Genomic DNA, 27,547 nt, shown 5'->3' on the forward strand with positions numbered 1-27,547 from the left:
GAGGAAGCTATTAGGATCTACGGTGGCTCTGTCCCAAGGCCGTGCTGGCCTAAGTAAGCTCAACCTGCCAGGGAGGGGGATGGGCCCTGTATGGCAGGAGCTGGGCTGGGGGAGGGACAAAGTTATGCTTCTTGCTCCCCTCATTCCCGACCCCTGTCCCTGCCCCTGCCCCCTGCCCCCTTTTCTCTGTTGCAGGGAGCTATTCTCACCACCATGCTGGCCACCAGGAACTTCTCTGGTAGGTAGTGGGATTTCACAGGTCCCAAATCACCGATTTTGGTCTGCTGGGGGCTGCCTGGTTGCATAGGTGGGTGAGCCCCCTCCTACCACCAGGCCTACAGGGGTTATTACCACCTGCCACAAACCTGCACTTGGAAGTGGAGAAAGATCTCAGGGGGCAAGCCAAAGCCCCAGATAGAGGTACTGTCTGGCTCCCTCACTTGGTGGCTAGCATGGGGGTCTCAGAGCCAGGTTTGGGAGGCCAGGTCTAAGCAAACTGGAATAGCCATTCTGGTCCACTTGTATGGGAGGTCTGGGCTGGGGGAGGCTCACACAGTGGGGACTGTCACCATCCCTGTTTGCCAAATGAGGAAACAGACGCCTGGAGAGGGTCACGTGGCTGGAATAGGGCCGCACCTACTTCCAACACAGGACTGACCTGAGCAAGCCAGGGCAGGAGCCACGAGGGCCCTGGGGCAGAGGGGAGTGCCAGATTTCCTGTAGCATGTGGTCCCGAAGAGCGAAGGGGAAGGTATTATTGTCAGGGTTTAGCAAGAGGTGCCTCCTGGCACACTGCAGGGAGCCAGGGCCAGCACCACTCGCCAGAAACTTCTCTCTGGGGAGCCCCAGACAGGATGGGCGGCAGAGCAGCCTCACACAGTAGATACAGCTGGGCTAGTGCAGACTGTGGCCAGTACCGCGGCAGGGGTCAGCTCGAGGAGGGGCTGCCTGTTCGGGTCAGCAGTTGGACAGAGTGGGAAAACAAGGCCTCGGGCAGAGGCTTCCTCCCCTGGATGAGGCCCCTATAGCTCCTTCCACTGGATATTGAACTACCCTGGCTGTCAGAGTCTTTTTCTAATCACTGAAACTCCCTGGGGAACCCAGCCCCGAGCTTACTGCCACCCCTGGGTCAGATCCAGTCCCTTCATGGGCTTTGTGGTGCCAGTGATTGACGCTACTGGATGGAGCAATAGGTTTCTAGCACTGAAGAGTCAGGATATGTTACCCCAAAAACCCAGACGTTTATTGTCTCTTCAAAGCCAGGCCCACAACCCCTGGGGTAGGAGGCTGCAGTGGGGCAAGATTGCCCAGCCTGAGGCCTGAAGGGCAGACACCCCTACCCTCTGTGCTCTCTGGCCCAGTGCCATGAGCCAGGACTGGCAGAAGGCCAGTCCAGAGGCATTCCCAATGCCCCTTGGTTTGTAATCAGAAGAATTTTTTAATAGATTGATTTGTTTGTAAGGTAGAGAGAGAGAGAGAGAGAGAGAGAGAGTGTAAGACTTTTTATCTGCTGGTTCCAAATGGCTGTAAAGGCCAAAGTCAAGCCTACATCTCCATCCAGGTCTCCCACATGGGTGGTGAGGTTCCAATCCTTTGGTCAGCCTCTGCTGCCTTCTCAGGTGTGTTAGCAGGAAGCTGGATGGGAAGCAGAGCAGCTAGGACTCCCACAGGCAGTAAAGGCAGAGAGTTTGCGTGAGAGCCTGGAAGAGCTGGAGGTGGCATCACTGGGGCCTGGGAAGCTGCACCAGCCACGCCACCCTCATCCCAGAGTCCCTGAGGCATCCAAAGCCTGAGTCTCTGGCCCATCCCAGTTTGGCCTCCAGAGCAAGCAGGAAGATGTATAGAACTTGGCTGCCATCTGCCAAGCATTGCAGAGGTCCCATAGCTTCAGACATTTGCCTAGAGTCTGAAGCAGCCAGATGCCGGGGATAGCAGAGCTGGGCAGGAGAGGAGGAGGCACAGGGTGGGGCAAGGACCGAGGCAGGACTGGAGGCCCCTCCCCACCCCCTGGGGAGTAGTGGCTCTGCTTTTCTCAGCTACCGGGATCACAGCCAGCCCTCGTGTGGGAGCTCCAGGGGCTTTGTAGCCCAAGAAGGAAGGCAGGGATGGGTGCTGAGGCTTGGGGTGGGCCCCAGTGGGGGGACATCTGCTTCTTGTCAGCAACAAAACACGGCTTGCAGCTGTCCCAAGTGAGTAGGCAGGGCTGACACCTGACCTCCACAGCAGCGTGGGGCTAAAATTAGAGAGGGCCAGGGCGGTGCAGGGAGCCGCCAGCCCCAGGCCAGGCAGCTAGGCGTCCGGCTTGGCCGCCACCAGCACGGTGGTGACCGGGATCCAGAGGGAATCCCCAGGCTGGGGCAACAATCCTATGGCCAGGGGAACGTTCCCGGCACCTCCCTGACCCATGAAGTCCAAGGGTTACACTCAGGATCTCTGACCACCAAGAGCTCAGGCCCCGACAGCGTTCCAGGGCTCGGGCTTCTGAACAGAGAGGAAGAGGAGGAGACGAAGGCTGTAGCAGTCTCGCTCAGGCGGCCCTCCGCTGCCCTGGATGTTGCTGTTCCTCGCCCTGTGGGCCCTGGTGCCCTGCCTGGTGTTGCTAACCCTCTACTTTCTCTCCTCCACAGGAGGGAAGAGCGCGGGCAACAAGAAGAACGATGGCGTAAAGGTAAAGTCCCCACTGGGGCCACCGCCTCTGTCTGGCAGCATTTCTGCCCCCGCCGGGGCCAGACCTGGGCCTTCAGGGCAGCATCCTGGGCAGGCTCAGGCAACACCTCTGCCAGCCCCAGCCCCACAGACCTGCGTGCCTTGTCGCCATGACTTGTAGGGGGGGGGGGAGGGGCAGGGTGGGAAAGGCAGGTGGCCTAGGGCTGGGGTGAACACAAGGAAAGGGCAGGTCAAAAGGAGACTGCTGGGGACTCCAGGGATCAACAAGGGGGACAGAGCAGCTCAGAGGGTATTCTGCCTGAGCATGGGTTGGCTGGATGGGGCCCCCTAACTCACTGGCCACTATGGTCTCACTCACTTAGAGAAACCCTGCATGAGAGAAGCCATTCCTCTAGGCCTTCCCCACCAAGGCCCCCTGGTCAAGTGCCAGGAACCCCCTTTCTGCCCATTCTAATGCCCACTCCTTCCTTCCACGCTTCCTGACCCCACTTCCATCTCTTCTTTCTTCTCACTCTGCTTTCTGGGTCCTGGGCCCCTGCCCTCCTGCAGCTCACCCCTCCCCCGCCACTCAGTGGCCTTTGTGGGTTCTCCTGTCTTGAGACCCTGTCTTGTTCTGGGACCAAGGCCCAGGACATTGGAAGGTTTGCCAGTGGTTTCATGGCCTCCTTTATGTTGGCACTTACGGTCTCAGGTGGCTGGTTTTGGTCTGTTAGGAGTTGTTTGTAGGGGGAGGGAGGGGGTTGCATCTGAGCTAGATGTCCAAGGCCAGGATCGGGCACCTCTCTGCCCTTCACTTTGTGCTGGCCAGTTTCCCCATGGGTACGGTGGGTAAGTGGATTGGGAGGATTACATCCAAGACTTCAGATTATATCCAAGACACTGATGCAATTGTTGTCCTTTGCCAGCACCCCATAGGAAGATTCGGTCAACAGCATACTACGTACCTCACTGAGGTCCCAATAGACTGGGGCTTTCTAAAGATTTCTCTATTTACTTATTTGAATGACAGAGTGATAAAGAGAGAGAGAGGTCTTCCGTCTACTGGCTCACTCCCCTAAAAAGCCACAACAGCTGAGGTTGGGTCAAGCCAAAATCAGGAACCTTGAGCACCATCTTGGTTTTCCATGTGGGTACCAGGGGTCCAAGCATCTCCTGCTGCCTTCTTAGGCATTTAGAACAGAGTCAGAGCAGAAGTGGAACAGTGGCTGTTGTGGCCATTTGGGGAGGGACCCAGCAGAAGGAAGACTGACCCTTCTTCTCTGTAACTCTGCATTTCAAATAAATAAAATATTTTTGAAAAAAGTGGAGCATCTGGAACTTGAATCCATCGTGCCACATGTCAGCTCCTCAGCATGTGCTAGAATTGAAACTTCCTCTTGCTTTGTATTTTTTACTGTACTTGTCCTAGGTTTAGATCTGTGAATTCTAATGATCGTATGAGTTACCTGCAGCATTTGGTACAGACACAGGTACACAGGTCTGTAACCCTGAAGCCATAGGTGCTCCAGAGAGCCAAGGTGTGGAGTAGCTGGGCCTTCAGGTGTGTATACACCTGCTGTAGAACCTGCAGGTGACAGCAGAATCCCCGAACAGCACATTTCTCAGAAAGAATTCCTGCCAGTGACGCGTGACTGTACACAGTTGTTTGATTATTAGTTAAAACCAGTGGTTTTCAGGTGGAACTCCCTGGAGCCCAAACGAGTGGGATTGTGTAAAGGGGAGGCCAAGGCTCTGGGCTTCTCGTGCCAGAACAGGTGTATGTGATAGCTGTTATGGTGGTTAAAAGAACACAGGTGGGTTTGGCTGGTTATTGCAATTCCTGGAGCCTGAGCTTCATTGGTGCAGTGAGATCGGAGAGTTTCCCAAATCGTGGGGCTGCTGGTGAAGCCCAGTCACGACCGTGCATGGTGAGAGCTTCTTAGCATGGGCCCTGGGCACGTCCATGCTCACAGCGCAGTCAGCGTCATCTGTTCTCTGTTTGAGACACCAGACTTTTGGGTAAGATTTCTCAAAAAGATAAAGCTTGCTCGGCGGGTTGGGAAGCTGCAGACTTGGGAACTGAAACTAAGCCAATTTAGGGAGCTAATGCAAAAACTCTGTGATAGATGCTATTTCTGAGTTTGACCTTGCTTGCCTGTGGTTTACCCCATCCTCCCTGGAGCCGGCCCCCATTCCAATTTGAAAAGGTAGAGGTGGGGTGACATGTAGTGTGGGAGCCTCCAGGTTTGAAGTAGACCCCTCACACTCTAGAATGTAGATGCTGAATGGGGGTCGCTGGGCCTGGGGAACAACACCTCCCTGGCCCTAGTGGGGGGCTCTAGGTGCAGGTGGGCTATGGCCCAGGTCAGTGGAGGAGTAGGGGCAGAGAAAGAGGGAGAGAGGGAGAGAGAGGGAGAGAGACTTGTCCAGGTCCACTTGGCTCTTGGGTGACCCCGGCTGAAAGGGAGCCGCAGAGTGTGGAATGAGGAGGGAGTGCCAGTCTGTCTCTTCTTGGGCCCAGCCAGGAGCAGAGGCTGTCAGAGGGCAAGGACAGCTCACGGCAGAAGGCACACAGCTGAACCAAGTGTTGCTGCTTCCTCTGCACGGGAGAGACTTCCCAGGGTGACCCAAGTGCTGCGAAGAGAGGCTCAGGGGCCATTCCTGCTCCAGCCCCTCTTTGTGGTTTCAGCCTCCTATGTCTCTCTGAATGTTGGAGGCAGGAAGATGAGAGGAACCTGGGGGAGTGTGGAAGGGCAGGACCAGGGTTGGGGGTACACCATCTGTCTGGTGCAGTCCCTGGAGCAGCAGGGGTGTGGCCAGCTATGTCCTCAGAGTGGATGCAGCTGGATGTGTGCAAAGTCTGGTTTTGAACCCGGGCCTCCTGCTGTTCCCTTCCTTGAGGACGCGGGTCCTAGATTCGTCCCCTGTACAGGAAGCCCAGCAGCTGTTTGTGTAGGGGCTGTTTGGGCAGGGGAGTTACAGCAAAGTGGCCTGGCAGCTCATATTATTGGTGAGGCTGGGGGGCCAGGGAGAAACTGCAATGTGGCTGCGGGAGATCGCGTTTTGGCCTGGAACTGAAGCCAGGAGGCCAAGACGGTTTCCCACATGGTGGGTGTGCTGGCCTGACTCTGGTAACAGGGCTGGAACCTAGTACCTCAGTAGCACTGACTCATGTCCAAGGCTCACGTACTGTACGCTCTGCCTTTGGCCTTACTAAGCTGTGACTGTGCTGCACTGGTTCCCAGCGCCAGCGCTTTCAAATCACATTCCTGACCCAGTGCTGGTCAAGGTAGGATAGTGAACATCACCACCAACTGTGAGTTAGGGACCTGGAGCCTTCCTGTGCCCACAAAGCAATCTGCCCCTACTCATCCCCCCCACCCGTTGCTGCCACCACCACAGGTTCCAGCCACCTCTCTCTGAGTGGCCACCTGCTCCCAGCCCTCAGTCCCACTCACTGAGCCTGTTGGTGTCCCGTTCGTGCCGTCGTGCCCTCCCTCCTCCTTGTCCCACCTTGTCACTGTGCGTCCAGATCTGATGCGGTCTCTGCTCTGTGTTCCCTCCTCGTGTCCGGCCTTGAACCCCCTGGCCCCGTGCCCCTTCAGGGTTCTGCAGATGGCTGAGCTGTGTGAGATTGTCTCCTCACACATACACCAGGCCTGGCCCAACTTGGAAAGAGAGGAGAATGTGGCTACTGTCCAGCCGGGTGGGGCATTTCCAGCCCAGGGGGCCCAGGGATGCTCCACCCCAACCTCTTACCACAGCTGCAGAGATCCTGCATGGGATCTTAGGTTCTGTGCTCACTGTTGGAGCACAGAATCAGAGCTGAGACCTTCAAGGAGTGTTTCCCTGGAGAGCAGGTCCCCCATGGATACCATCTAGCAGTGAGGGGGCCTTGGAGCCCCTCTGGGTGCAGGGTGGAAGGCGCTCCTGCCGTGGGCTCAGGCTGCAGAGAGGACCCCGTGTCTGCCTGTGTCTGCCTCCACGTTGCCACTGAACCATGCAGTGATCTGGGGCAGGCTGCTACCCTGCTTTGGGCCTCCTGTTGCTCACCTGCACCACACAGGTGCTTGTCCTGATATGCCACCTCCCAGGAATGACAGTCCCTCAGACTCGCAGACTCACTGCAGGTCACCTATGTTGGCAGCATCGGGGGTCGCACAGATCCCCCTAGATGCTAGGCTAGGCCGGATGGCAGGGCCAGCAGGCTCCAACTGTGCACCCTGCTACCTGTGTGGCTGTGCCCCAGTCTGCCTGTGTGCCTAACCGAGCCAGGCAGACCAGTCCCTGGGAAGTCACAGAGACCGTGGGATGGACTTGTACACTGTGCCCTGCTTTGGAATCCCCAAAAAGACTGTTGAACATGCAGGTGCCCAGGCCCCACTCCAGGCTTGTCAGACTCCTCCCAGGAGACCTGGGCCAGCAGATTCCTGAATGAGTGACTTGGACATTCCCCTGGGAGAGCGTGCTCTTAGCAGAGATGCCTGGGGAGCCCATCCAAGCTGGGGGACAGGCACTGATCTTAGCCCTGCACATGAGCACTCGCTTTTCCTGCCCAAAGCTCTGGATTCAGGAGGTTCTGGGCATAGCAGAGCCCACCTTGGCTTCCCCCAAAGCCAGGTATAGTGGACAACCCCAGCCCAAGACCAAGCTTGGCCTTGAGCTTGCTGGAGTCGGACAGCTGTGTGTAAGGACCCAGCACTTCAGGCTGACCAGCTGATGCCTGACCCCTGGTCGAAGGCCACAAGAACCGGGGTCTACAGAGGATGACCCCGCGGCCCATCCTCCTCCTGAGCTTCCCTGTCGTCCATTCCTCTGCTCCTGCTGTTTTCACGCTGTGTCTTTTCCTGTCCCATCTCTTCTCCTTGTTTTTCCAGAAAAGAAAGTCCAGTTCCAGCGTTCAGTTAATGGTGAGTGTCTGCCGTCTCCCAAACGCCGGTAAATGCTGGGCCTCGACCCCTTGCACCCCGGCTCCCGCCTCCCTCCTGCAGGCTGCACTGGGAACCTGGGCGGGGAGAGAGTGCTCAGGGCATGGTCGGTATGTGTGCCCTGTGTGACAACATGTGTGTGTTGTGTGTGTGTTGTGTGTGTGTGTTGTTTGCGTGTTTTTGTTGACACGTCCAACTCCACAGCCCAGACCAGCAGGCTGACAGCCAAGCTGAGACCTCCCATGCAGGTGGATCTGAACCCAATATTACGTCCACATCTGGCCCTTGACTTCTTGCTTCAACTCTCCCCACCCCTGTGTGCTAGAAGTTAACTCAGGGCTTGGTTGAAAATAGTCATGGTGAGGATGGGGCTTGGTCTGACCGAAGTCACAGGCACTTTTGGGCTTGTGCAGGGTGCCTGGGGGGAGGAGCTGCCAGCCCTGCTTCTATTGAGGGCACCAGGGGTGGCACGGTGGCCCATGCCCCTCTTCTTCTAATTCCGTTGCTGTCTCACTCGTGTGGTTTTTCCTCCCCTCTGAGAAGCCCACTCTCTCTCACACTGGGCCTCCCTGTCTCTCCCTCTCTCTCCTCCTTCCCTGATAGCCGCCACAGTGTGTCTCTGCTCTTCACATCCCCTACCCCACACACCCCCTTTTGAGTAGAAAGGAGCCAGGAAGTCCATCCCAAGAAAACCAGGGCTATCCTTGCAGCCAGTCCTCCCCTCTCCCATCCCCCCAGCCACCTGCTTAGCCGGATCTTCACCGTCCAGAAGCTGGAAAGTTGTACAGGGTTTTCAATGCGACGCGGGATGCTGCAGCCTGGGAGTGCTCAACAGAAACTAGGCTGCTATTGCCACCTTGGGCAGCTGGTGTGACCCCTGGCCAACCACACCTGCTCCCACTCCAGCCAGGGCTCACCACTGCACGTGTTCTCTTTGTCAGGAATCTTCGGAGAGCACCAACACCACCATTGAGGATGAAGACACCAAAGGTAGGGAGGGCCCTTGTGGGCCAGGTACCTGCAGAACAGACCCCTTTTACCATCAGCCTCCTGCCAGGGGGTCCAATGCCTGTCTTTTTTTCTGTACCACCACTAAGAACTTTGCTTTGGCTCATGACAAATGGGGGTACCTCTTAGGTTTCCCTGTATGGCTTCCTTGAACTTCCAACTGCATGTCCGTGGATTTTGTTGTTGTTGTTGTTGTTCTCTGCTTATCATAGGGTTCTGTATTCATTTTAATATGTCTTAGAGCAAGTTTTTCATAGTCATATGTGTATCACAGTGGTGTCAGTTTTCCCTTTGAAATAAGCATCTTTGAAAAGTGAATGGATTTTACAAACATGAAATCATGACCTTGGTCAAGCAAGGCAGGAGAAAAAGTTAGGGCTCCCTTGGCCGAAGGATGGGAGAATGTGGAACATGTAGGGGCTCCCACAGCTGGTGGCGCACCCATCCCCTCAAGCTGGCAACTGGATGGAGCAGAGCTAAGGGCAACAGAGAGGAGAGGACAGGAGCAGAGTAGGTGGAATGTTAGTCCTGTACCACACCTGTTACCAGCATTGTATCTGCACCCGAGCTGCACAACCACCTATAAGATGGGTGCTGTGGCCAGCCCCATTCCACAACTGAGAAGACAGAGGGCATGAGCCAGCTGGCCTGAGGTCCCACGGCTTGTCAGGGTGGGGTACCCATCCCAGGAAAAGATCACCTGTTTTAGGTCACAAATTCCTTTGCGTTTCTGCAATTCCTGCTCTTGAGGCAATCTGACACACCCCATGACCGCCTCTCGACTCTGTGGGGAGACCTGGAGGACAGGCCCCATGCTGGGAAGGCCCCTTCCAGTCACTCCCCGTGGTTTGGGCACTCGACGACAGGCCATTTGACCTGGTAGTAAAGCCATAAGTGTCCTGTGATGGCAATGGGGGCAATCTGGGACTGCTTTCAAGGGGCCAGTCCTCATTCTAGATATGACAAGCCTGGTCACCAAAGCTCGTCCCTGGCCTGGCCCTGCAGATCACCATGTCACAGAACCGTGGGGACACTAACACGTGGCACTTCAGAACGATGCCCCATGTCAGGGGCTCACTGCCTCAGCACAGAATTTTGAGTCCTGGGATTTCTGTGGGTAAACTGGCTCTATACTGCTTCTCCGGAATCCATTGGCTGAGTGACCTCGGACAACTTAGCCTCTCTGAGCCTCAGCTAACTCAATAGTACCAGATTCACTAATGAGGTAATGCTGGGCCCATGACGCAGGCAAGCACGTACGTGTGTGCATGGTGTTTGGCATGTGGCGAAGGCCTCTTACTTTCTTCTCTCAAGTTGCCGTTCACAGTTGATTGACAGGAAGCCACATGACATTTTCTCAGTGTGTCCGTGTCGCTCAAGGATTATTTTAAGATACATCAGTGACATGTTAAGCATCAAGAGAACTATTTGAAGCAGCATGCAAAGTGTGCACATGCTGTTCATGTAAAGCAAGAGACGCTTTCCACCTGCAGGGATGGCCACGGGTCCCCGGCTCCAAGCCCACGTTTGCAAACATCTTCTCTCTCGCAAGGCCCTGACGTGGACAGTCTCTGAGGGCACGGATCTTAGTTGCCCTGTGTGCCCACTCCATAGGGAGTCTATTACCCAGAGAAGAGCTAGGGTATGTGTGGGTGATTTGTTACAAAAGTGGGACCCCCAAACCCTAACTCAGTTTTCCCATTTTTTTAAAAAGACGATTTGAAAAACAGAGTTGGAGTGGAGACACAGAGAGATCTTCCATCTACTGGTTCACTCCCCAGATGGCCTCAACAGCCAGGTCTGGGCCAGACCCAAGCCTGGAACACCATTCAGGCCCCTGTGGCCCAGGTGGCCATCAGCTGCCCTCCCAGGGGCATCAACAGGGAACTGGATTGGAAGGGGAACAGCCAGGACTTGAACTGATGCTCCTGTGGGGTGCTGGCAACACCAAATGGCAGCATGCCACTCTATGCCACACCCACCTCAGGTTCCCATTTTTTTTTTTAACACAAGCCCCCTAGAGGCCAAGTGTTGTGGCAGACACTGCCGGCCCAGTGCAGTGGGAGGGAGGAGCCCTTGGCTCTTCAGGCCTCAGAGGAGGCTCACAGGGTGCTGTTTCCTGATGTTAATGTGTTAAGTCTGCTAACCAAGAAAGAACAGCAGCTGCCGTGGTGGATCGGACCTCACATTAAAGTTAAATGAGAGATGTCAGCCTCCGGGGAAGCGCTGTCCCTGCAGAAGGCAGAGGACATGAATATTTCAGGGTTGCCTCTGGCAGTACGCACAGGCCTCTGGTTCTCCGAGCAGCTCCGAGCTCCAACAGGCCTCTTCCCGGTTCCTTTGCCCCATGAAACATTCATTCAATCCGCAGATCTGGGCAGAGCCATGCCGGGGAGGGTCCATTAGGACTGCAGATCTGTCTTGGCCCCAGAAAGCTGTGTGATCTTTGTGTATTAGCCTCTCTGGACCTTGGCTCTCCTCTCTCCCCTGGATCGTGAACACCTGCCATGGCTGAGGAGCCGGAGGTTACTAGTACTGGTGGCATGAGAAGGGCCCCAGACTGCAATAGATTTCTCCAGGTCTAAGTAGCATAAGGGCCCCGGATCTTCTTTCCCCAATATTCCTGTCCACTATGCTTGGACTGTTGGCAAACTCGATGACCCAGTGGCTGGAGGTGCAGGCTGTATTCCTAGAGGTGGAGTGTCCAGAAACCAGGAAGGGATGGAGAGTGCTCCCCCAGAACTGGTATTCTGCATGATCCAGGACGCACTTGCCCCTGTGAGATCACACTAGGACAGTTCAAGGGCCATGGAAGGGTAAGTGGCAATCCTGATGCAGGACCTAGAAGCCACATGCAGGAGCCCTCAGCCCTGGGTGGGAACTTGGGGGTAAGAGGAGCAGGTGCTCACCTGGGAAGGCAGGAAGTCGATCAGAGCTACAGCCAGGAGCGACTGGAAGGAAGGAGGGAGTGGAGAATTGGAGCTGTCATGCCACTGCAGGGGCTGTGTGCCCATCAGACAGCTGAGAGGCAGCCCCCTGCTGGTTAGAGACTCCCTGGATGGACATCCAGATAAGCATCACACACTCTCTCCTGCTGTGCCAGGTGCCGCTCTAAATACTCCGCATACAGCATCGGGATTTACATAACTGAGTTGGTAGCAAGGGTTTGCAGGAAGCAGCAGCTGGCTCCTTGTAAGGCCCATCTCTGTGTCAGCAATTTCTATTGACTCTGCCTGGCCTCGCACATCAGGCCTCAAGACAGCTGTGCAAGGCAGGGCCTATTTGTGTCCCCGTGATGCCCAGCCAAGGAATTCTACTGCTCATGGTCGCACAGCTCTGCGGAGTGGCAGAGCCGGAGTCTATACCCATGTTGGCTGTGCCGGATGCTCTGAGGAAGCCGGGTTTCTGAACTGCTAGGGACACACATGCCCCAATGTCACAGGCAGTGGGAGGCAGCCTGCAGGAGATAGGATGTAGGGCACTGACAGGTGGAAATGGGGCCCCACGTCCATGCACAGAAGGCATGAGAGGTGGCACCGGTCCCACCACCCAGCAGGAGCTAAGGGTGCCCTTGGGAGCAGCTGCGATGCACTGGCTCTTGGCAGGACTGGCATCCCCCTTCCCTCCCATCCTTGGTCTCCGCTTCCATGAAGGAAAGGGAGTCGGCCTAAGAGGCCGGGTTCTGAGCACCCAAGTACATAGGCGTCTAGATGATGTGGGTAATTCCCAGGGGGGCTGGGCATGACCTCTGACCTGGGACTCATTCATACATTCGTTCGCTCTGCACCCATCTATCGAGGGCCATCTCTGCTCTAGGTCTTAGGCAAGACCTCAGCAAGAGAAACTGGGTCACGTTCAGGATCTGATAGCTTTAGTCCTGGACCAGGTGACTCCAGTCAGGCCAAAGGAGCAAGCGTGGGTGACTGACATTGAATGGTGTTGTGTCTGCTGAGCATGCAGCATGTGCCAGGGACTGTGCTGGTCACAGATGGGTAGGTGGCAGGGGCTTTCAACCTACAGGTGCTGGTTGGGGGTCCCAGCTCCACCTTAGCCAGGGTCTTCTCTTACCTCCAGTTTGCTCACCTGCAGCATGGAGCTGATGCTGTACCGGTAGGCTCTGGGATGACTGTAGGTCAAGCGCACAGCACAAGGCCCAGCAAGCTTGTTTGGCCACTTACTTCATAACAGAGGCCTGTGAGGGGCCTGGGTTGTCCAGTCGCAAGGCCACAGTGGGTCCGAGGAAGCTGTGGCTCGGTCTCTTAGAGAGCCTGGACTTGGGCTGGGAGAGACAAACCAGCAGCTGCCTGGGGTATGTTGACAACAGGTGGGTTGCTCCCCCAGGCCTCTTGAAAAAGCAGGTCCTGGGCTGTCGGCTGCCTGTTGAGTGCATCATCTCACCCTGACAACATTGCTGTCTCCGTTTGGAAGGCCAGCAACTATGACAGGCCAGCACATGAGCTCATAGTCCACAGCTGGACCGTGTGTAAGGACCTGGGCTGGAAGATCTGCCTGGGATGACTTTGAAGGAATGAGAGGTGTGGCATCCCTATTTCGCAAATGAGAAAACCGAGGCTTAGCACATCCCATATCTAGTAAGAAGGCTTATTAGGAAGACTAGCTGCTGGCCATGTGGCAGTGGCAGACAGAGGAGGCCCAGGAATGGCCTAGAGCTCTTTAATCCTAGAACATTTTTGCTCAACTCAGTACCCAGTCACTGTAGGTATATAAGGCAGCCCTTAGTTCCTGCAGGTTCCACGAGAAACCCTAGGATGTACCTGGCTGTGATGGCACCACGGTTGATTCCCATCATGGATGGCAGAGCAAGGTGGTAGGATCAAATCAGGCCTGGGGTGGCACACAGGTGCCAGGGAACTCCAACGCCTTGTCCCACTCTGTGTCCTCTGACACTTGGGGGTGACAGTGCCCACATGCAGGACGGGGCCGGCAGGCCCGAGTGACCCCATGTGAGGCTTGCAGCCGCGGGCCATGCACGCACACGACGGTGGCTGGTGCTTCGTGACTATCCAGTCCATTATTTCTGTGTCTCTTCCTGCCTTGCAGTGCGGAAACAGGAAATTATAAAAGTGACAGAACAGCTGATTGAAGCCATAAGCAATGGAGATTTTGAGTCCTACACGTGAGTCAGCTGGGCTCATCCTGCATGTCCTGCCTGGATCGGGGCTCAGGGGTGCTGAGAGCTAGCATTGGAGGGGGGGTCCTCGTCGCCGACCCTGCCCCCTTCCCCCCACCACCCCCGTCTGCTCACTGCGCATGTGCTAGGAGTCACACTGCACTCCTCCTCCTGTTTGGCATTCAGACGTGTGCCTCCCCTGAGCTTTCTGTTCACGAGCCTGCTGTATCTTGCCATCTTCCTCTCCCCAACCCTCCTCGCTCCCACTCCTCCTCACCTCATGTTCCCCAGAAGGAACTCCAACAAAACTCCTGAGTTTCCCTTCCCCCCCAGGAAAGAAGGGGTGACGTTGTGTTACAGCATGGCCTCTTTAGGAGAGGAACTGTGAAGCAGAGTTGATGGAGGCTGGACCCTCCTTAGCCCTGCCTCACAGGCCTGGGGCCTGACCCTGCTCCTGCAGAAGCGGGGGAAAAAGACTCCCAAGGTGTGTGTCTTCAACGAGCAGGGGACGCAGTGGAGGTGAACAAAAAGCATCTTACAGTAGAACGCTCCATCATCTGAGACAGCATGAAAGCAAACAGGTGTTAGGACACCGGAAACCCCATCCACACCCGGACGGGGCCTTGGAGGCATAGCTATGTGCAAGGGCTGGGCTGACACGCCACCTGGCGGTCACTCATAGTCTCCCTGGTCCAGCCCAGCAGCAGGCAGGCCCTGCTGGACTGGCCCCCAGAAGAGCCACCTCCTCTGGGTTTTGGCCTTAAGCCCTGGGCCTGGAGACGCCACCTAGACTTTTAGGCAGATGAGGACTGCCAGCTAAGACAGACAATCCTTGTCTGCTGAGTTCATGTGAATTGGGAATCACCCAGCTGGGGGTTGTTCTTCGGGTAGCCTGGTCCCAGGTTTGCTGTGTGAGGGAGGTGACGTCTGTCTTCTATGGCCTTGGCCTTCCAGGTGTGCCCTCACCATGGAAAGGCATCCAACAGTGGCCGGGTTGAATGCCCCAGGGAGTCCTCGGTGTCATTGGCAGGAACAGAGCACTTGGCGGGTGCATGCGTGATGCTGAGGCTGGCATATGCATGTGTGTGCATGCACCTTACAGATGTGTGCACAAAGACTGCACGAGGAGTGTACAGGAGTGTGTGCAGGTGTGAGCCTGGGCGGGTATGGCAGAGCACAGGAACGGGCTGCACGGCTGGTCCTCCTGTGGCTCCTAGAGTTAAGTCAAGGCATATCACACCACTGACTCCAGAAGGGCACAACCAGGGAGCAAGGGAAAGGAGGTGGCTCTATGGGCCCCAAGCCTGCCTCCACCCCACCATGCTATTTCTAGGGGCTGTGTAGAACCCTTTCCTTCCCTATGATGTCATTTCCTGAGGCATCTGCGGCTCACTCTAGGTCATGATCCCATGCTGTAAACCCCATAGCCTGGGGTGCCTCTGTCTGACCCCATGTGACACTGGGCCTCCTCTGCCCACATGGGCAATGATGTTCCAGAGGAGGGTGTCCTGGCTTCTTCACTCCTGGAGGAACACCCCGAGAAGGGCCACTGTGTGGGTGCTCACTTTGTGGGGGAGTCTGGAGTGGGAAGGGACACGAACATTCCACATGGTCTGAGCGTAACACCCCTTGCTTCTGGCTTAATCCGATCTGGAGAATCTGAGGTCGTGAATGCAGAAGCGAGTTGTCTGGGGCCACCCAGACCAGGCCGAGACAGGAGATGCACCTGCCAGGGCTTTGTCCCATACTGGCCTGAAGCCTTTCTCTAGGCTTCTCCACTTCCACACCGGGGGTTGGGGGCTGGTCCTGGGAGCAGCTCCCTGTTCCCAACTTTCCTGCAGGGCCCATATTGTGCCCCAGAAGATCCCATACGCCAGGAGGGTGGGCAGATAGATCGTTCCTTTTCCTGGAAAGCCCAGCGTCCACTAGCTGAGTACCTCCACAACCAGTCCTGCTGGCACCTTCCTGCTCTCCACGCCTCCTCACGACCATTCACGGCGCCCTTGCTTCTTGACCCTGGCTTAGCATCTCATAACCACTAAGGCACAGGGCCAGGGCCCGTGTCTTGGCTTCCTGGGTCTAGAATGGTACCACCTGGTCAGCAGATCCTCACTCTTAAGGGCTTGCAAGCCCCTGCTGTGTGCCCGGCTTGTTGCTTCTGTGAGAAACTTGCCTGCCTACCCAGTTCCCAAGTGTGCCCAGTGAGCGCCACCCCAGCACCTCTTTCCCATGCCTTCCTTCCCCCCCAGGAAGATGTGCGACCCCGGGATGACAGCCTTCGAACCCGAGGCCCTAGGGAACCTGGTCGAGGGCCTGGATTTCCATCGATTCTATTTTGAAAACTGTGAGCAATACCTTCTCTCTGGGGTGCCTGTTGTCTGCTCTCGTTCCGTGTCCCGCGGCTGGCACAGCAGGGTGACGGGCAGGGCCCCAGGGGCGGCTCAGGAGCCAGCGAAGAAGAAGCTTCCGTGTGGACAGGGGTTGGTACTCTCTCAATTCCCTCTTCTAACCCTGGCCCCTCCACTGCCAGCTGTCCCTCCCTAGGGTGGCTGCGGATGGGCCGACAGGGGGAGGGGCGTCCCAGAGACCCCAGTGATGTACAAGTGATGAGCTCTTCTGTCCTGGGCCCTGGGAGGAACCTGGGGAGGAGTCACTGGCTCTCATGCCCAAGTCCCAGGTCCCGCCCTGCCTGGGGCTGTCCCACTGTGCAAGTACTTGCTGTGGGTCCACACTTTGGGAGAGAGGACAGCACGCTCACACTGCTGTGCCCTTGCCTGTCTGTCCAGGTCTCCGTCCTGCATGTCTGTCTGGCCTGGGCAGCTGCTTCGGGAACAGGGTCTGGCAGGGGACCAAGGCAGAGCGTGTCTTCTGCCTGTGTCCGTGTCTCTCCTAGACCAGCAGTCAGACAGGTGCGCTGTTGCAGCTTAGAACTGGGGCCAGAGCTTAGAGGTGGGAGATCTGGGGTCCCCCGGAAGGAGACCAGCTTGAAGTGATGAATTCATGGAGCAGCGTGCTCCATGGGGAGTGGCTCTGTTAGGTACCAGAATACCCTTAGCAGCTCTCTGAGGCTTCCTTCACCTGCCAGATCTCCCCCAGGGGAGAGCAGGGAGCAAGTGTTACATAAGCTTTTGCTGTAGCCTGGGGATGGCCTTTTCATCCCCACTGCCTTTCAATCCCGGCAGTGCCTTCAGGATTGTGCTGGGCCATTTTCTCATAAAATACCTGAACGTGCAGGAGAAAAGCAAATTGATTCAGGAAAGCTTGTTAATAAAGTGAGCATGGATGGAACTTCTCTATGACAAGCAAATGCATCAGCCACCTTAGTGGCTGACGTCAGCTCTAGTTCTACCCTGCCTCATATGGGAGGAGAAACTGAGGCCCAGAGAGGGGAAGTGACTTGTCCAAAGGCGTCTAGAAAGCCAGAGCAGACCCATACTTGGCACACTCTGGTATCACTTCCTGGGCCACCCACGCAGCTGTCTGCATGGTGGTAGTGATCCTGGCAGGGACTGGCTCTACCCCACGTGCCCTCATGTTGAGTTTTTTTGTTTGTTTGTTTTTTGTTTTATTTTTACTGGAAAGTCAGATTTACAGAGAGAAGGAGAGACAGAGAGAAAGATCCTCCGCTGTTTCATTCCACAAGTGACTGCAACAGCCAGAGCTGAGCCAGTCTGAAACCAGGAGCTTCTTCCGGGTCTCCCACGTGGGTGCAGGGTGCCAAGGCTTTGTGCCATCCTCTTAGGCTTTCTCAGGCCAGAAGCAGGGGACTGGAAGGAAGGTAAAGCAGCTGGGATACAAACCGGTGCCTATGAGGGATCCTGGCACATGCAAGGCAAGGCGAGGACTTTAGCCACTAGGCTGCCACACCAGGCCATCATGCTGAGTTTTATTTGAGCATGGAAGCTGCTCTTCATTTTGTAACTTAAACCTTGGATCCCCCAAGACTAGTGGTGGGAAAAGTACTGGCTGCACCCCGTGGGGTCCTCTCACCCATAGCAGCCTGCTTCACGCAGCCAGCCCTGGGGGATGTGCTGACTCCCACCAGGAACTAACTCACCAGCCCCTAGGAAGCAGAGCAGGCTAAGGCCAGTGGTGACAGGAGGGGACAGATCCTGAGAGAGCCCCCCACTATCCCTGGTCTGTGTCCATGCCACCACTGCAGCCAGTCGCTCTTAGCCTCTGCCTGTGATCTGGGCCCCTGGCTTAAATGCTGCTCACCTACAAGGCTGGACCCACAGAAACTGTAGTCCCTGAAGGCTGTTGGGGACACGCGGGAGTGCCAGAGCTGACCTCTGACCCCCGAGAAGATGATGCTTCTTCTCTATGTCTGAAAGCCCGGAATGCCAAGTTTCTTCATCTACCTGTCCAAGGAGACTTGGCGATTTTGCTTATTTATCCACAGGCTATGGCTAAGATGACCGTGATGCCAGGCAGTGGGTGCTACAGGGTACTTTCTGCAATCCAGGATATGGGCTGCCCACCCATCCATCTGGGAAGCAGTCTTGAGGGGTGTGATGGTCCGGGCAGCTTTTGAAGGTGACAGAATTTGCCCTGGGGTGGGTCTGCGGGAGTTGCATTCTAGGCCTGCACTCCACGGGGCTGGCTACCCTAGGAACAGCTCAAGACCCCTCTTTAGCATGAGACCCTGATGACCACGTCCAGTCCTCCCTGGGTTGGTGTCTTTGTGTGCTTTTGTTTTTTGTCTTGATGAAACAAGTGAGAGTTTCTAGAGCCAAGATGATGATGATGATGATGATGATGATGGCAGCTGTGATGGTGGCTCATGTCTCCTATGGTAGGAGCCAATTTCAGGTGCTTTGGTCAATTCTGCCACATGGCTTCTACATTTTCCCCCAATTCTAGAAAGTTCATGAGCTCCCCCCATCAGCACTAACACAGTTCTTACAATCCCAAGGTTCTAAGATCCCACAATGCTAATACCGCCCCTACCCTGATTTCCATAATTCTGCGGTCAACCACTGAGCCATATCTGGGCTGCCGATAGGTTCCCCATGGCCTGCAAGATGTTTTACACTGGAGTTAGATGCCAGTTACAACATGAGGAGTTTTAAATAATCCAGATGGTCTTGACAAAAGCAGCTGTGACCAAATGGGTCTCCATCACCTACCAGCCTTCAGGAAGCTGTGGACGGAACCTCTTCTCAAGATGGGACATGTTGCTCTGTGCACCACAGTCCCTGCCACTCCCCGTCAGCTCCCTTGCTGGAGCCAGGGCCCAGGGCCCGTTATCACGAGCATATCTCCTTTTATATGACTGCAGAGCGGCTGCAGGATCAGGGTTTGTGACTGGGTCCCAGCTTCTGTGGTCTGTGCTCCCCTGGGCCCTGCACTCCCGTGTGTCTCAGACTGTTACACCCTATCCCCCACAGTGGGGGGACCTACAGGTCTGGGGCACCGAGGTTCTCTGTGGCCACAGAGGCAGAAGGGTCTCTGCTGGGAGGGCCTTGGGAGTTGAGCTAGGGCCAGCGGGCACCCCCGTGCCAGCTCCTCTGCCCCTCCCATCCTCCACTCCAGTGTGGTCCCGGAACAGCAAACCCGTGCACACCACCATTCTGAATCCTCACATCCACCTGATGGGTGACGAGTCAGCCTGCATCGCCTACATCCGCATCACGCAGTACCTGGACGCGGGCGGCATCCCCCGTACCGCCCAGTCGGAGGAGACCCGCGTGTGGCACCGCCGGGACGGCAAGTGGCAGATCGTCCACTTCCACAGATCCGGGGCGCCTTCTGTCCTGCCCCAGTAAGAACCTCCTCCCTTGTGCCCATAAAGGCCTGGGGTTGTCCGAGGGTGCGGGGAATGAGCATCGGTCGGCCTGGACAGGGAAGCTACCCTGGGAATTCCTGGGAGGCAGCATGGGCCCAGCCTGGTGTTGCAGGTGGCTGGGTTGCACAGCACCCACTGCCTACACCATGTCTTACAGCTGAAGGACCAGACGGGGCTCACCGCAGTGCTCTGGCGGAAACCCATTCTTCGTGCGTGGAATGTGGCTGCTGGTTCTCCCACTTGGATTTTGCTGGAATTTATCCCCTTCCCTCCCTACCCCCGACTTGCCTCCATGGGCACCTCTGTACCTGCATCAAGAAAACCCGCTTGTCCACAACAGCCATCCCAACCTCAGAACAAGTGGCCAAGTCCCAGGTCGTCCCCACTGCTCATTCTCGCTCCCTCCCCTGTGGGGGGCAGGGCTTCCTTTGGCCTGGGTACACCTGCCCCCCATCCCCATCCTCACTGTCACTGCTGGCCCTGCATCAGCTGTGTGTTCATCAGGGCTGGGAGAAGGAGGGGCACAGTGGCGAGGAAGGAGCACAGCCCACCCATCTCTCGGATCCAGGGCAGGGCAGTGACACCCTCCCCACCCCCTCCACAGTCCCTGGAAAACACCACGTGCAGGAGAGTGAGCGAGACCATGAGAGAGGGGGGCACAGGCCGGGACCCCCTGCCTTGAATGCCTCCCTACCTCCTTCCCTGTTGGCTGACCTCGCAGTGACTCACCCGCCCTTGCCCTCGGGGCGGACAGCGTCCCCTCTCAGGTGCCCCACTCGCCGCTGCCGCCACCGCCGCCTCCACCTTGCAAAGCTCACCTGCCCAGCCCCTGGACCCGCACTCCGTCACTCCCACGTCCCCCTGCCCCGTGCCTAGCAACCTGCAGTCTCGGCTTTCCAAGGGAGGGGGAACCTGCTTGCTTTTGGGGGACAAGGATAGTAACGTCTCTATACCGTGTCACTTCCACTCGAACCGCATGCCTTTTTATAGCCAAATTCTGTGTATTTCGTAAGGGGATGTTACGTTCATGGCTATCTCTGTAATTACCACTCTCTCTAACCTTGTGAAGGGGGCTGGGCTGGGCTGGGCTGGGCTGGGGAGGGGATAGGGGAGGGGGAGGTTTTTTCTGTTGTAGATTTTTTTTTTTTGGCAGACCCTGCCACTGGTCATCCTCTAGGGCCCAAGGAGGGCTCAGCTCCAGCAAAAAAGCTGCTGGCCATTTTGGCTCTGAAGTGAGCTGATGTCGGAGCTCCCTTGGGGACCCTAGAGCCAGGGGATGCCAGTGTTGACTAAGGAAGAGGCAGCTGGGTGCAGTGTGGGGCAGGCTGGCAGAGCACCTGGCCTCCGCTGCCCTCCCAGTTGGGAGTCCTTCCTCACACACTTCCCAGGGTGCCATCCTGCCATCTCTGGTGTCGCCTCTGCGCCCTGGGGCATGGCACTCTGCGCCTCCTCCTGTATAGGCCTCCGGTTCAAATGCGTGTCCTTGCTCTGCCCCACCCCCTTCCCCGGCCTTGACTCAGGGGTGGCATGGCTTGGCATATCACACAGGATCTACCATCTCCACCTTTTTTTTTTTTGCATGACTTGATATGCAGTAAGTATATTTGGGGGGGGGGGGTGGACGAAAACAAGAAAACCACTTCCCAAAGTCAGTCCACATGTTGTGGACGACAGAGGCCCGTGGAGGCTGTGTTGTCGGTGTCCAACTCGGAGCCACACTGCTGCCTCTTTGTACTTTGGCCTCTGTGTGGCTGTCCTTTGCCAGCATGAGATGCCATCCCCTCTGCAGGAAAGGACCACAGCCCCCGGGGGCTCAGAGGAGAGTCTGGGTCCCCGACCCTCCCAGGTGGCAGTTAACACAGCCCTAGTGGAGCTGGTGGGTCCAGGACTTGCTGAGTTTTCCAGGTCCCGAGCTGCCTGCTGGGCTCCTAGGTCCTGCTGCCCAGAGACAGGGTGGGAGGGCAGACAGGGATGCTGGCCTGGAACAAAGCTGCCCATGCCTCCTGTTGTAAGCGGGTCCCTCAGGGCCTCCATCCTGGGTGCTGCCTTCGCGGCCCAGGCCCAGGGGCAGGTTTTCGGCCTGCCTCAGTAAGGCCCAGGGACCCCACGATCCTAGCTGGAAAGGCCCTGTCGTCACTGGAGGCCACCTGTTCCCTGTGGCCATCCTCGGCTGAGGGGTGGGTGTGACCTCCGCCGGAGGCAAGGCCCTGCCCTACTTCAGCCTCAGTTTCTCTGTCAGTTCAGAGAGTGAAGTTTACGAGACTGACAGTTGGCCGCTGGCTGGCTGGCCTCCCACAGGCTGCTGTGCCTAGCCAGCCCTGTGCCATTGCCACCTGCCCGCCATGCCCTTCTTTGGCACGGATGGCTTATCTGCCGTGTAGGGATCAGTAGCCGCAATCCCGGCTCTGACCACACTGGGCAGGTCCCTTTTCCTGCTCTCTGGGGCCCTGGTCTTCCTCCCCAGCTCAGGGGAGACCAAGCCGGAGGACCTTGCCTCCTCACCTGTGCCAGAGTGCAGGTCCCTCCCGCCAGGCTGGGATGGTCCCTCCGTCTCCGTTCCTGGGGATGGCAGTCACTCGGCACAAGACTGTGGCACCAGGGATTGACCCTGAGACAGCAGACAGGGCAGACTGGCTGGGGAACCTGCCCAGAGTCTGCCCATACCTGACACACTCCAGGTCCCTGCGAGACACCCTGAAATGCAAAAAAAAAAAAAAAAGAAAAGAAAAGAAAAAAACAATCCAAGTCCAGCCCTAGGCTCCAGCATGCAAATTCACGTTTACAGTAAAGTGTTCTTCGGGGTTGGTGCCCACCCAGGCGGGCATAAATCCTGCCCCGTGGCCTCCAGCCTCTCTTCAAGGGAGACCCTTCCGGGGGATGGGTTTGCCACACACCCGTGCTGTTTTCTTTGTTATTATTTGTTTGGGGTTTTGTTTCAGGTCTTTTTTTTTTTTTTTAATATGTGGCTGTGAACTTGAATGACCACTGCTCTAAATTTCTGCTATGGGGTGGGGGTGGGGTGGGGAGAACAGGTGTCCGTTTTACTCCTGGTGTTTTCAGTGCAATAAAACAGCTACAAACTTCTGTGCACTCCCCGCTCTGTGTGTATGACATGTATGTGTCCCCCCCGCCCCCGGCTTGGCCAAGCGTGGGAGGTCCACACCAGGCCCTCTTGTCTTCCAAGCCCTTGCCTTTAGGACAGGGGCGACCAATGGAGGGTGTGTAATCTAGGCACAGCCAATCACTGTGGGCTGGTGCCTGGACCAGGTGGCCAGCAGTAGCTTCCACCTGGGTATGCCCTAGCCAGAGTTAGGGGTTGCCACAGCCAGTCAGGAGCTAAGGCCTGTCGTGGGGGGCTTGGGGCAGGGTTCTTCTCCGGCCCTCAGTGTCACTTGTATTATGAAGATGTTAATTATAGCAAAGACCCTCTTTCTGCCCCCCACTCCCTGCCCCAAGGCCTCAGGGCTCCTGCATGGGGGTTCCAGGAATAGGATAAGTGGATGGAGAAGGGTCCCTTCCTCTAGCACACTGGTGGGCCAAGTGATTGGGAGCAGCGGCTCTGAGCTGGAGAGCCAAGCAGCCAGCGAGTGGTCACCTCTGGGCAGGCCTGAGACAAGCTAGTGACCAGCTATGACCAAGATAGTCCCTGGCAGGCCAGCAGGGGGCGTTACCCTAAGGCATCCCTGTCCCCCAGGCCTGCATTCTACTAGGCCTGGGGCATGTTTGAGCCCACCAGAGTTTGCAGTCCCCTCTCTGCAGCTCAGAACCCCTGCATCTGTTTGCCAGTGCTATTCAGGCTGTTGCTCCTGAAACCCTGGGGGAGTGTCTATAGGGAATGCCGGCCCATGTTCAGGACCTTGGCAGTGAGAGCCCGAGCTGAGCTGAGCTGAGCTGAGCAGAGGGACCTAGGGGATTGCATCTATGCTGGCTTCCAGCTTGGTCCTTCCCTGCCTGGGTGCTTCACAGGAGCTGGAAGGCTGGATGGGCGGCCATACAAGTATCGGCCAGCAGGTGGCAGCACAGGAGCGCGCTCCAGGCCGTGCTTGACCTCTGCGTCTACGTGCTCTGGCAGTCCCATTGATTTTCAAGGAATATCCAGCGTTTCATTCTCAAAAAGAATTGCCTCCAATGAGAGTGCTACCATCATCTGCGAGGAGCGTGGTACGTTTTGGTTCACAAGGGGCCCTCCCAGCTCCTCTGGTGCCTGTTAGAACAGCACTAGATGACAATGACCTTCAAGTCAGGACTTACCCCAAACTCCTGACAGGGGGCCTCCCTGCTCTGGTCAAAGTTTACCTGCCTGCAGCAGCCAGCAAATTGTCCCTGGGATTCTTAGGAACTCCAACTCCTGCCTCACCTCCACATCACACCCCAAACCTACTGCACAGGCCTGGCTGCCCCATCCACCCCCTTGAGCCCCCACTACTCAGCCCCCAACTCCCCAACCCCCTTCCACTCATCCAGAGCATTGCAACATCTGTTCCTTCAGGACACAGCTTCTGCACCTGCCTCTCCTGGGGAGCCTTCCCCTTCTCCCCAGCTGCCCTGAATCAGGTCCTCTACCTGCACCCCACCACAGGCTTTTGGTTTGAGGTTTTCCTGACTGGAGTCAGCAAAGCTGTGCCTGTAACAGGCTGAGTGCCGTGTGGCTGTGAGCGCAGTCCCAGCTGGGTAATGACACTTGCTGGCTGGCACAGACTGTGGGTTGGGGCTGTGCCGGGGCAGGTACACCCCTCACTCCGTACTCCCACTCTCCGCATTTCTGTCTTTGGCAGTCTCTGAGCAGGAGCCTGCACCGTCCGTGTGGCCCATGGACAGGAGGACCTGCCTAGGAGCTGTGGTGGACTCAGACGCTAAGCCACAGTGACCGCCTGCTCCAGGGGCATCCTGAACTACCCCGACTGCTGTCCCCCAGGACAGGCCGGAATGGGGGCAGGACCGGGGCGTCAAGTGCACAATAGTCCAGAAGAGGAGGGGGAAGGCCAGTCATCTCTCTGTAAGGTGCACCCTGGGGTGGGATGTGGGGGGCTGTGTGGAGCAAGACAGCCCACCTCAGTGGGGCTGCTGGGAGAAGGGGCAGAGGAGGCGGGGTTTTGGGGAGAAGGTAGCAGAGGGGGTGTTAGCAAAAAGATCAGAGGGCAGAGGAAGCCCAGGGGGGCTTGTACCTTAGAGGGCATGGGTGGGTCCCAGCAGGTGACATGGTCCTGCTGGCACATGGCTCACGGTCATGGGGGGAACATCCCCCCAGCAGGTGCTGGGGCCCTTGCAGAGCAAGGCAGGGCAGATGCATAGTAGTGTGGGGCTACCCTCCCTGTTCCCATGGCCAGCTGAGGTCTCAAGCAGCATGTGCCCCTTGGACAGCGTGGTGCACTGTCCCTCCCTGCAGGCCCAGGGCCTTATCTGGGTGCCGGGAACAGGCGAGGCAGCCAGGCAGGGGTCCTGCTGGGTCTCCAGGTTCAGGTGCCCTTCTCCAGTTCCCACGGTTATCTGTACATCTGCCCTGCCCCAGGCTCCCCACTTCCTCATCCTCTCCCTGGCTCAGCCAGATCAACGAGACTACAGGCCCTTCCCCTGCCTCCGACTCCCGAGGCTTTCCGAGACCGAAACTGAGACTGAGATCGTGACCATGACCATGGTCAGAAGAGCCTAGGGGCAAAGCCAAGTCCATGAGGGAGGAGCAGTCAGGAGGGATCAGGCGGGGACAGGGCAGTGGCTCAGGTGGCTCAACAGGCTTCCACCTCCAGTGCCAGCATCCCATTTGGATGCTAGTTTGTGTCCTGACTGCCCCTGTCCGGCTCTGCGTGTGGACCAGGAAAGCAGTGGAGGATGGCCCAAGCCCTTGGGACCCTGCACCCATGTGAGAGACCCAGAACAGGTTCCTGTCTTCAGATTGGCTTAGCTCTAGCTGTTGCAGTCACTTAGGGAATGAACCAGCAGAAGGAAGATCTTTCTCTCTGTCTCCCCTTCTCTTTGTAAATCTGGGGCACAGATCCTTTGCTGATTGTGTCCAATGTCGGCAGAGAACTGCTTACAGTTTTGCTTTGCAATTTATTGATTTGAGCATGTGAGCGAGACCGAGAAATGGACCCACCCACTGGGTTGCCCTCCTAATTCCTGCAACAGCCCAGAGCTCAACTCAGACCTCCCACACAGCGGGCAGGGACCAAACTACTTCAACTCTCACTATTGCCTTCCAGGGTGCCCAAAGCTGAACTCGGGTGCTAGAGCCAGGAATCGAACTCGGGGACTCCAAGTGTGAGATGCTATAGCTTCTCCACCAAGCAAACCCTCCACACCTGCCTACAGTTGGTAGTCAAGGCAAGGAGTCAGGCTGGCCAGGGTACAGCATGGGAATGAACTTGGCTGCAGTAGTGGCGGGTGGTGGAGGGGCATGCAGCTCACTGAGGACCAAACTCAGAGATAACTCAGTGACCCCTGGGGTCTGCTGACCCTTGCCTGACCCTGGGAATGTGGCTGTGCCTGTGGAGTGAGGAGGACCCCTCCCCCTCCTCTGCATGTTTGCCCCCAAGATCACAGGCTGGAAGCAGCCCTCTGCAGGTGGCCTGGCTTTAGTGCTTCCCGGCTCGTCTGCCAAGACCCAGGGCAGGAATGCAGGACCCAGGCACCCTCGGCAGCACCCTAGGGCTGCTGGCCAGCACTGGGAGGGCATAGGCCCTCCGGAGCCATACTGCCTGGTGGGTTGGGAATATTTTTAAGGATTTATTTATTTGAAAGGCAAGGTGACAGAGCGGGAGAAATGGAGAAACACAGAGGCAAGCAGACAGCTCTTTTATCCACTGGTTCACTCTCTAGATGCCTGCAGTAGCCAGGGCTGGGCCAGGCAAAGGCAGGAGGCTAGAACTTAGCCTGGCTCTCCAGTGTGAGGGGCAGGAGCCCAAGTGCCTGAGCCCTCGTGTTGCCTCCTAGGGTTTAGGGAAGCTGGATGGGAAGAGGAAGTGGGATTCTGATGTGGATGGCCCAGCTGGAGGCTTAACCCACTGGGGTGCCACACCACATACCTGTTGTATGTCTCTTGGAATCAGCTGCAACCAGGAGGCAGCAAGGCGGCCAAGATAAGGAGGAGGAGGAGGCTGGTGCTGCGGAAGTGCTGTTCTGGAACTGGGAAAAGCAGGGCAGAACAGAAGACTGAGCCAGTGGGGACACTCAGGCCCAGAGCCGGGTGGGGTACAGGTGCGGGGCAGGAGAGACAGAGGTGGGGTGCAGACCCTCCAGCCTCACGCTTGGGACCCAGAAGAGAAGCCAGGAAGATGCCACGAGCTTCCAATCCTGGACACCTGGCTTAGCTAAGCAACTGAGGAACACGCAAACCACAGTCGCTGGCCAGTGCTGGAGCCCAAGGTGCCTTCAGCCACGCCAGGCGCTGGGGAAGGTCCAGTGCCTGGGCCTGTCGGCCTGTGTGTGGAGTGAGTTGGAGGGAGCCATCCTCCTCGCCCCCTGCCATAGACAAAGGCATATTTTCCCACCCCCCCACCCATCCATCTCAAAGAGGGCTGGAGGAGGGTCCTGCCCTTCTTTCCGGACAATTCATTAATATCGCAAGATGCAGCCGCCCTTCCCTCCCACCCAGAATCAAAGCCTTTGCAAACACCTGGGTCTCGCATTTGAAAGGCCCTGCAGGGAGGGGGTGGGTGGATCCAGGAAATTCCTCAAGCCTGGGAAACTCTTGGCTCCTCCCAACCTGGGACCGCAGTTCCAGCCCTCACCTGCACTCTGCTGGGCTGGGGCCTGGCCGGGCTGGGCTGGGCCGGGGTCAGGGTAGGGTTGGGGTAGGGATGTTGCTGATCTGCAGCTCCCAGACTCAGACCCTGCCTACCTGGGCACAATCACTTGAAGCCAAGTCCCTTCCCTTCCTCAGTCCAGTTATCTACACTGCCTTTTAGAAACCCATAGCAGGTGTGAGAAGCTGGGCAGGCCAGAGCAGGAGTCTGTGGAGCCCTTGCGTGCATACAGGTGGCTTGCTTCAGAAAGGACACAGGGTCTGCAGAATGGCCTCGTTCTCATTTGGTTTTATTAACAATCAAGTGA

The 27,547-nt window shown here is 56.9% G+C and overlaps 1 protein-coding gene across 2 annotated transcripts in view; it reads left to right on the plus strand.

The window, feature by feature from the left end:
* Positions 1-20,511, plus strand: part of CAMK2A (calcium/calmodulin dependent protein kinase II alpha) — a 57,977-nt gene extending 37,466 nt beyond the window's left edge. The window contains exons 13-20 of one of the 2 annotated variants that reach the window (XM_040976977.1): positions 196-238; positions 2,628-2,668; positions 7,524-7,556; positions 8,516-8,564; positions 13,644-13,719; positions 15,963-16,057; positions 19,249-19,477; positions 19,659-20,511. In XM_040976977.1, coding sequence (XP_040832911.1) covers positions 196-238; positions 2,628-2,668; positions 7,524-7,556; positions 8,516-8,564; positions 13,644-13,719; positions 15,963-16,057; positions 19,249-19,477; positions 19,659-19,662 — 570 coding nt within the window. In that variant the 3' untranslated portion in view covers positions 19,663-20,511. The remainder of the gene's footprint in view (positions 1-195; positions 239-2,627; positions 2,669-7,523; positions 7,557-8,515; positions 8,565-13,643; positions 13,720-15,962; positions 16,058-19,248; positions 19,478-19,658) is intronic. The other variant, XM_040976985.1, reaches the window with a different exon arrangement.
* The last annotated feature ends 7,036 nt before the right edge of the window (positions 20,512-27,547 follow it).

This window comes from Ochotona curzoniae, unplaced genomic scaffold (genome assembly GCF_017591425.1).
Source record: "Ochotona curzoniae isolate NIBS_2020 unplaced genomic scaffold, NIBS_Ocur_1.0 contig_1, whole genome shotgun sequence".
Taxonomy (NCBI): Eukaryota; Metazoa; Chordata; class Mammalia; order Lagomorpha; family Ochotonidae; genus Ochotona; species Ochotona curzoniae.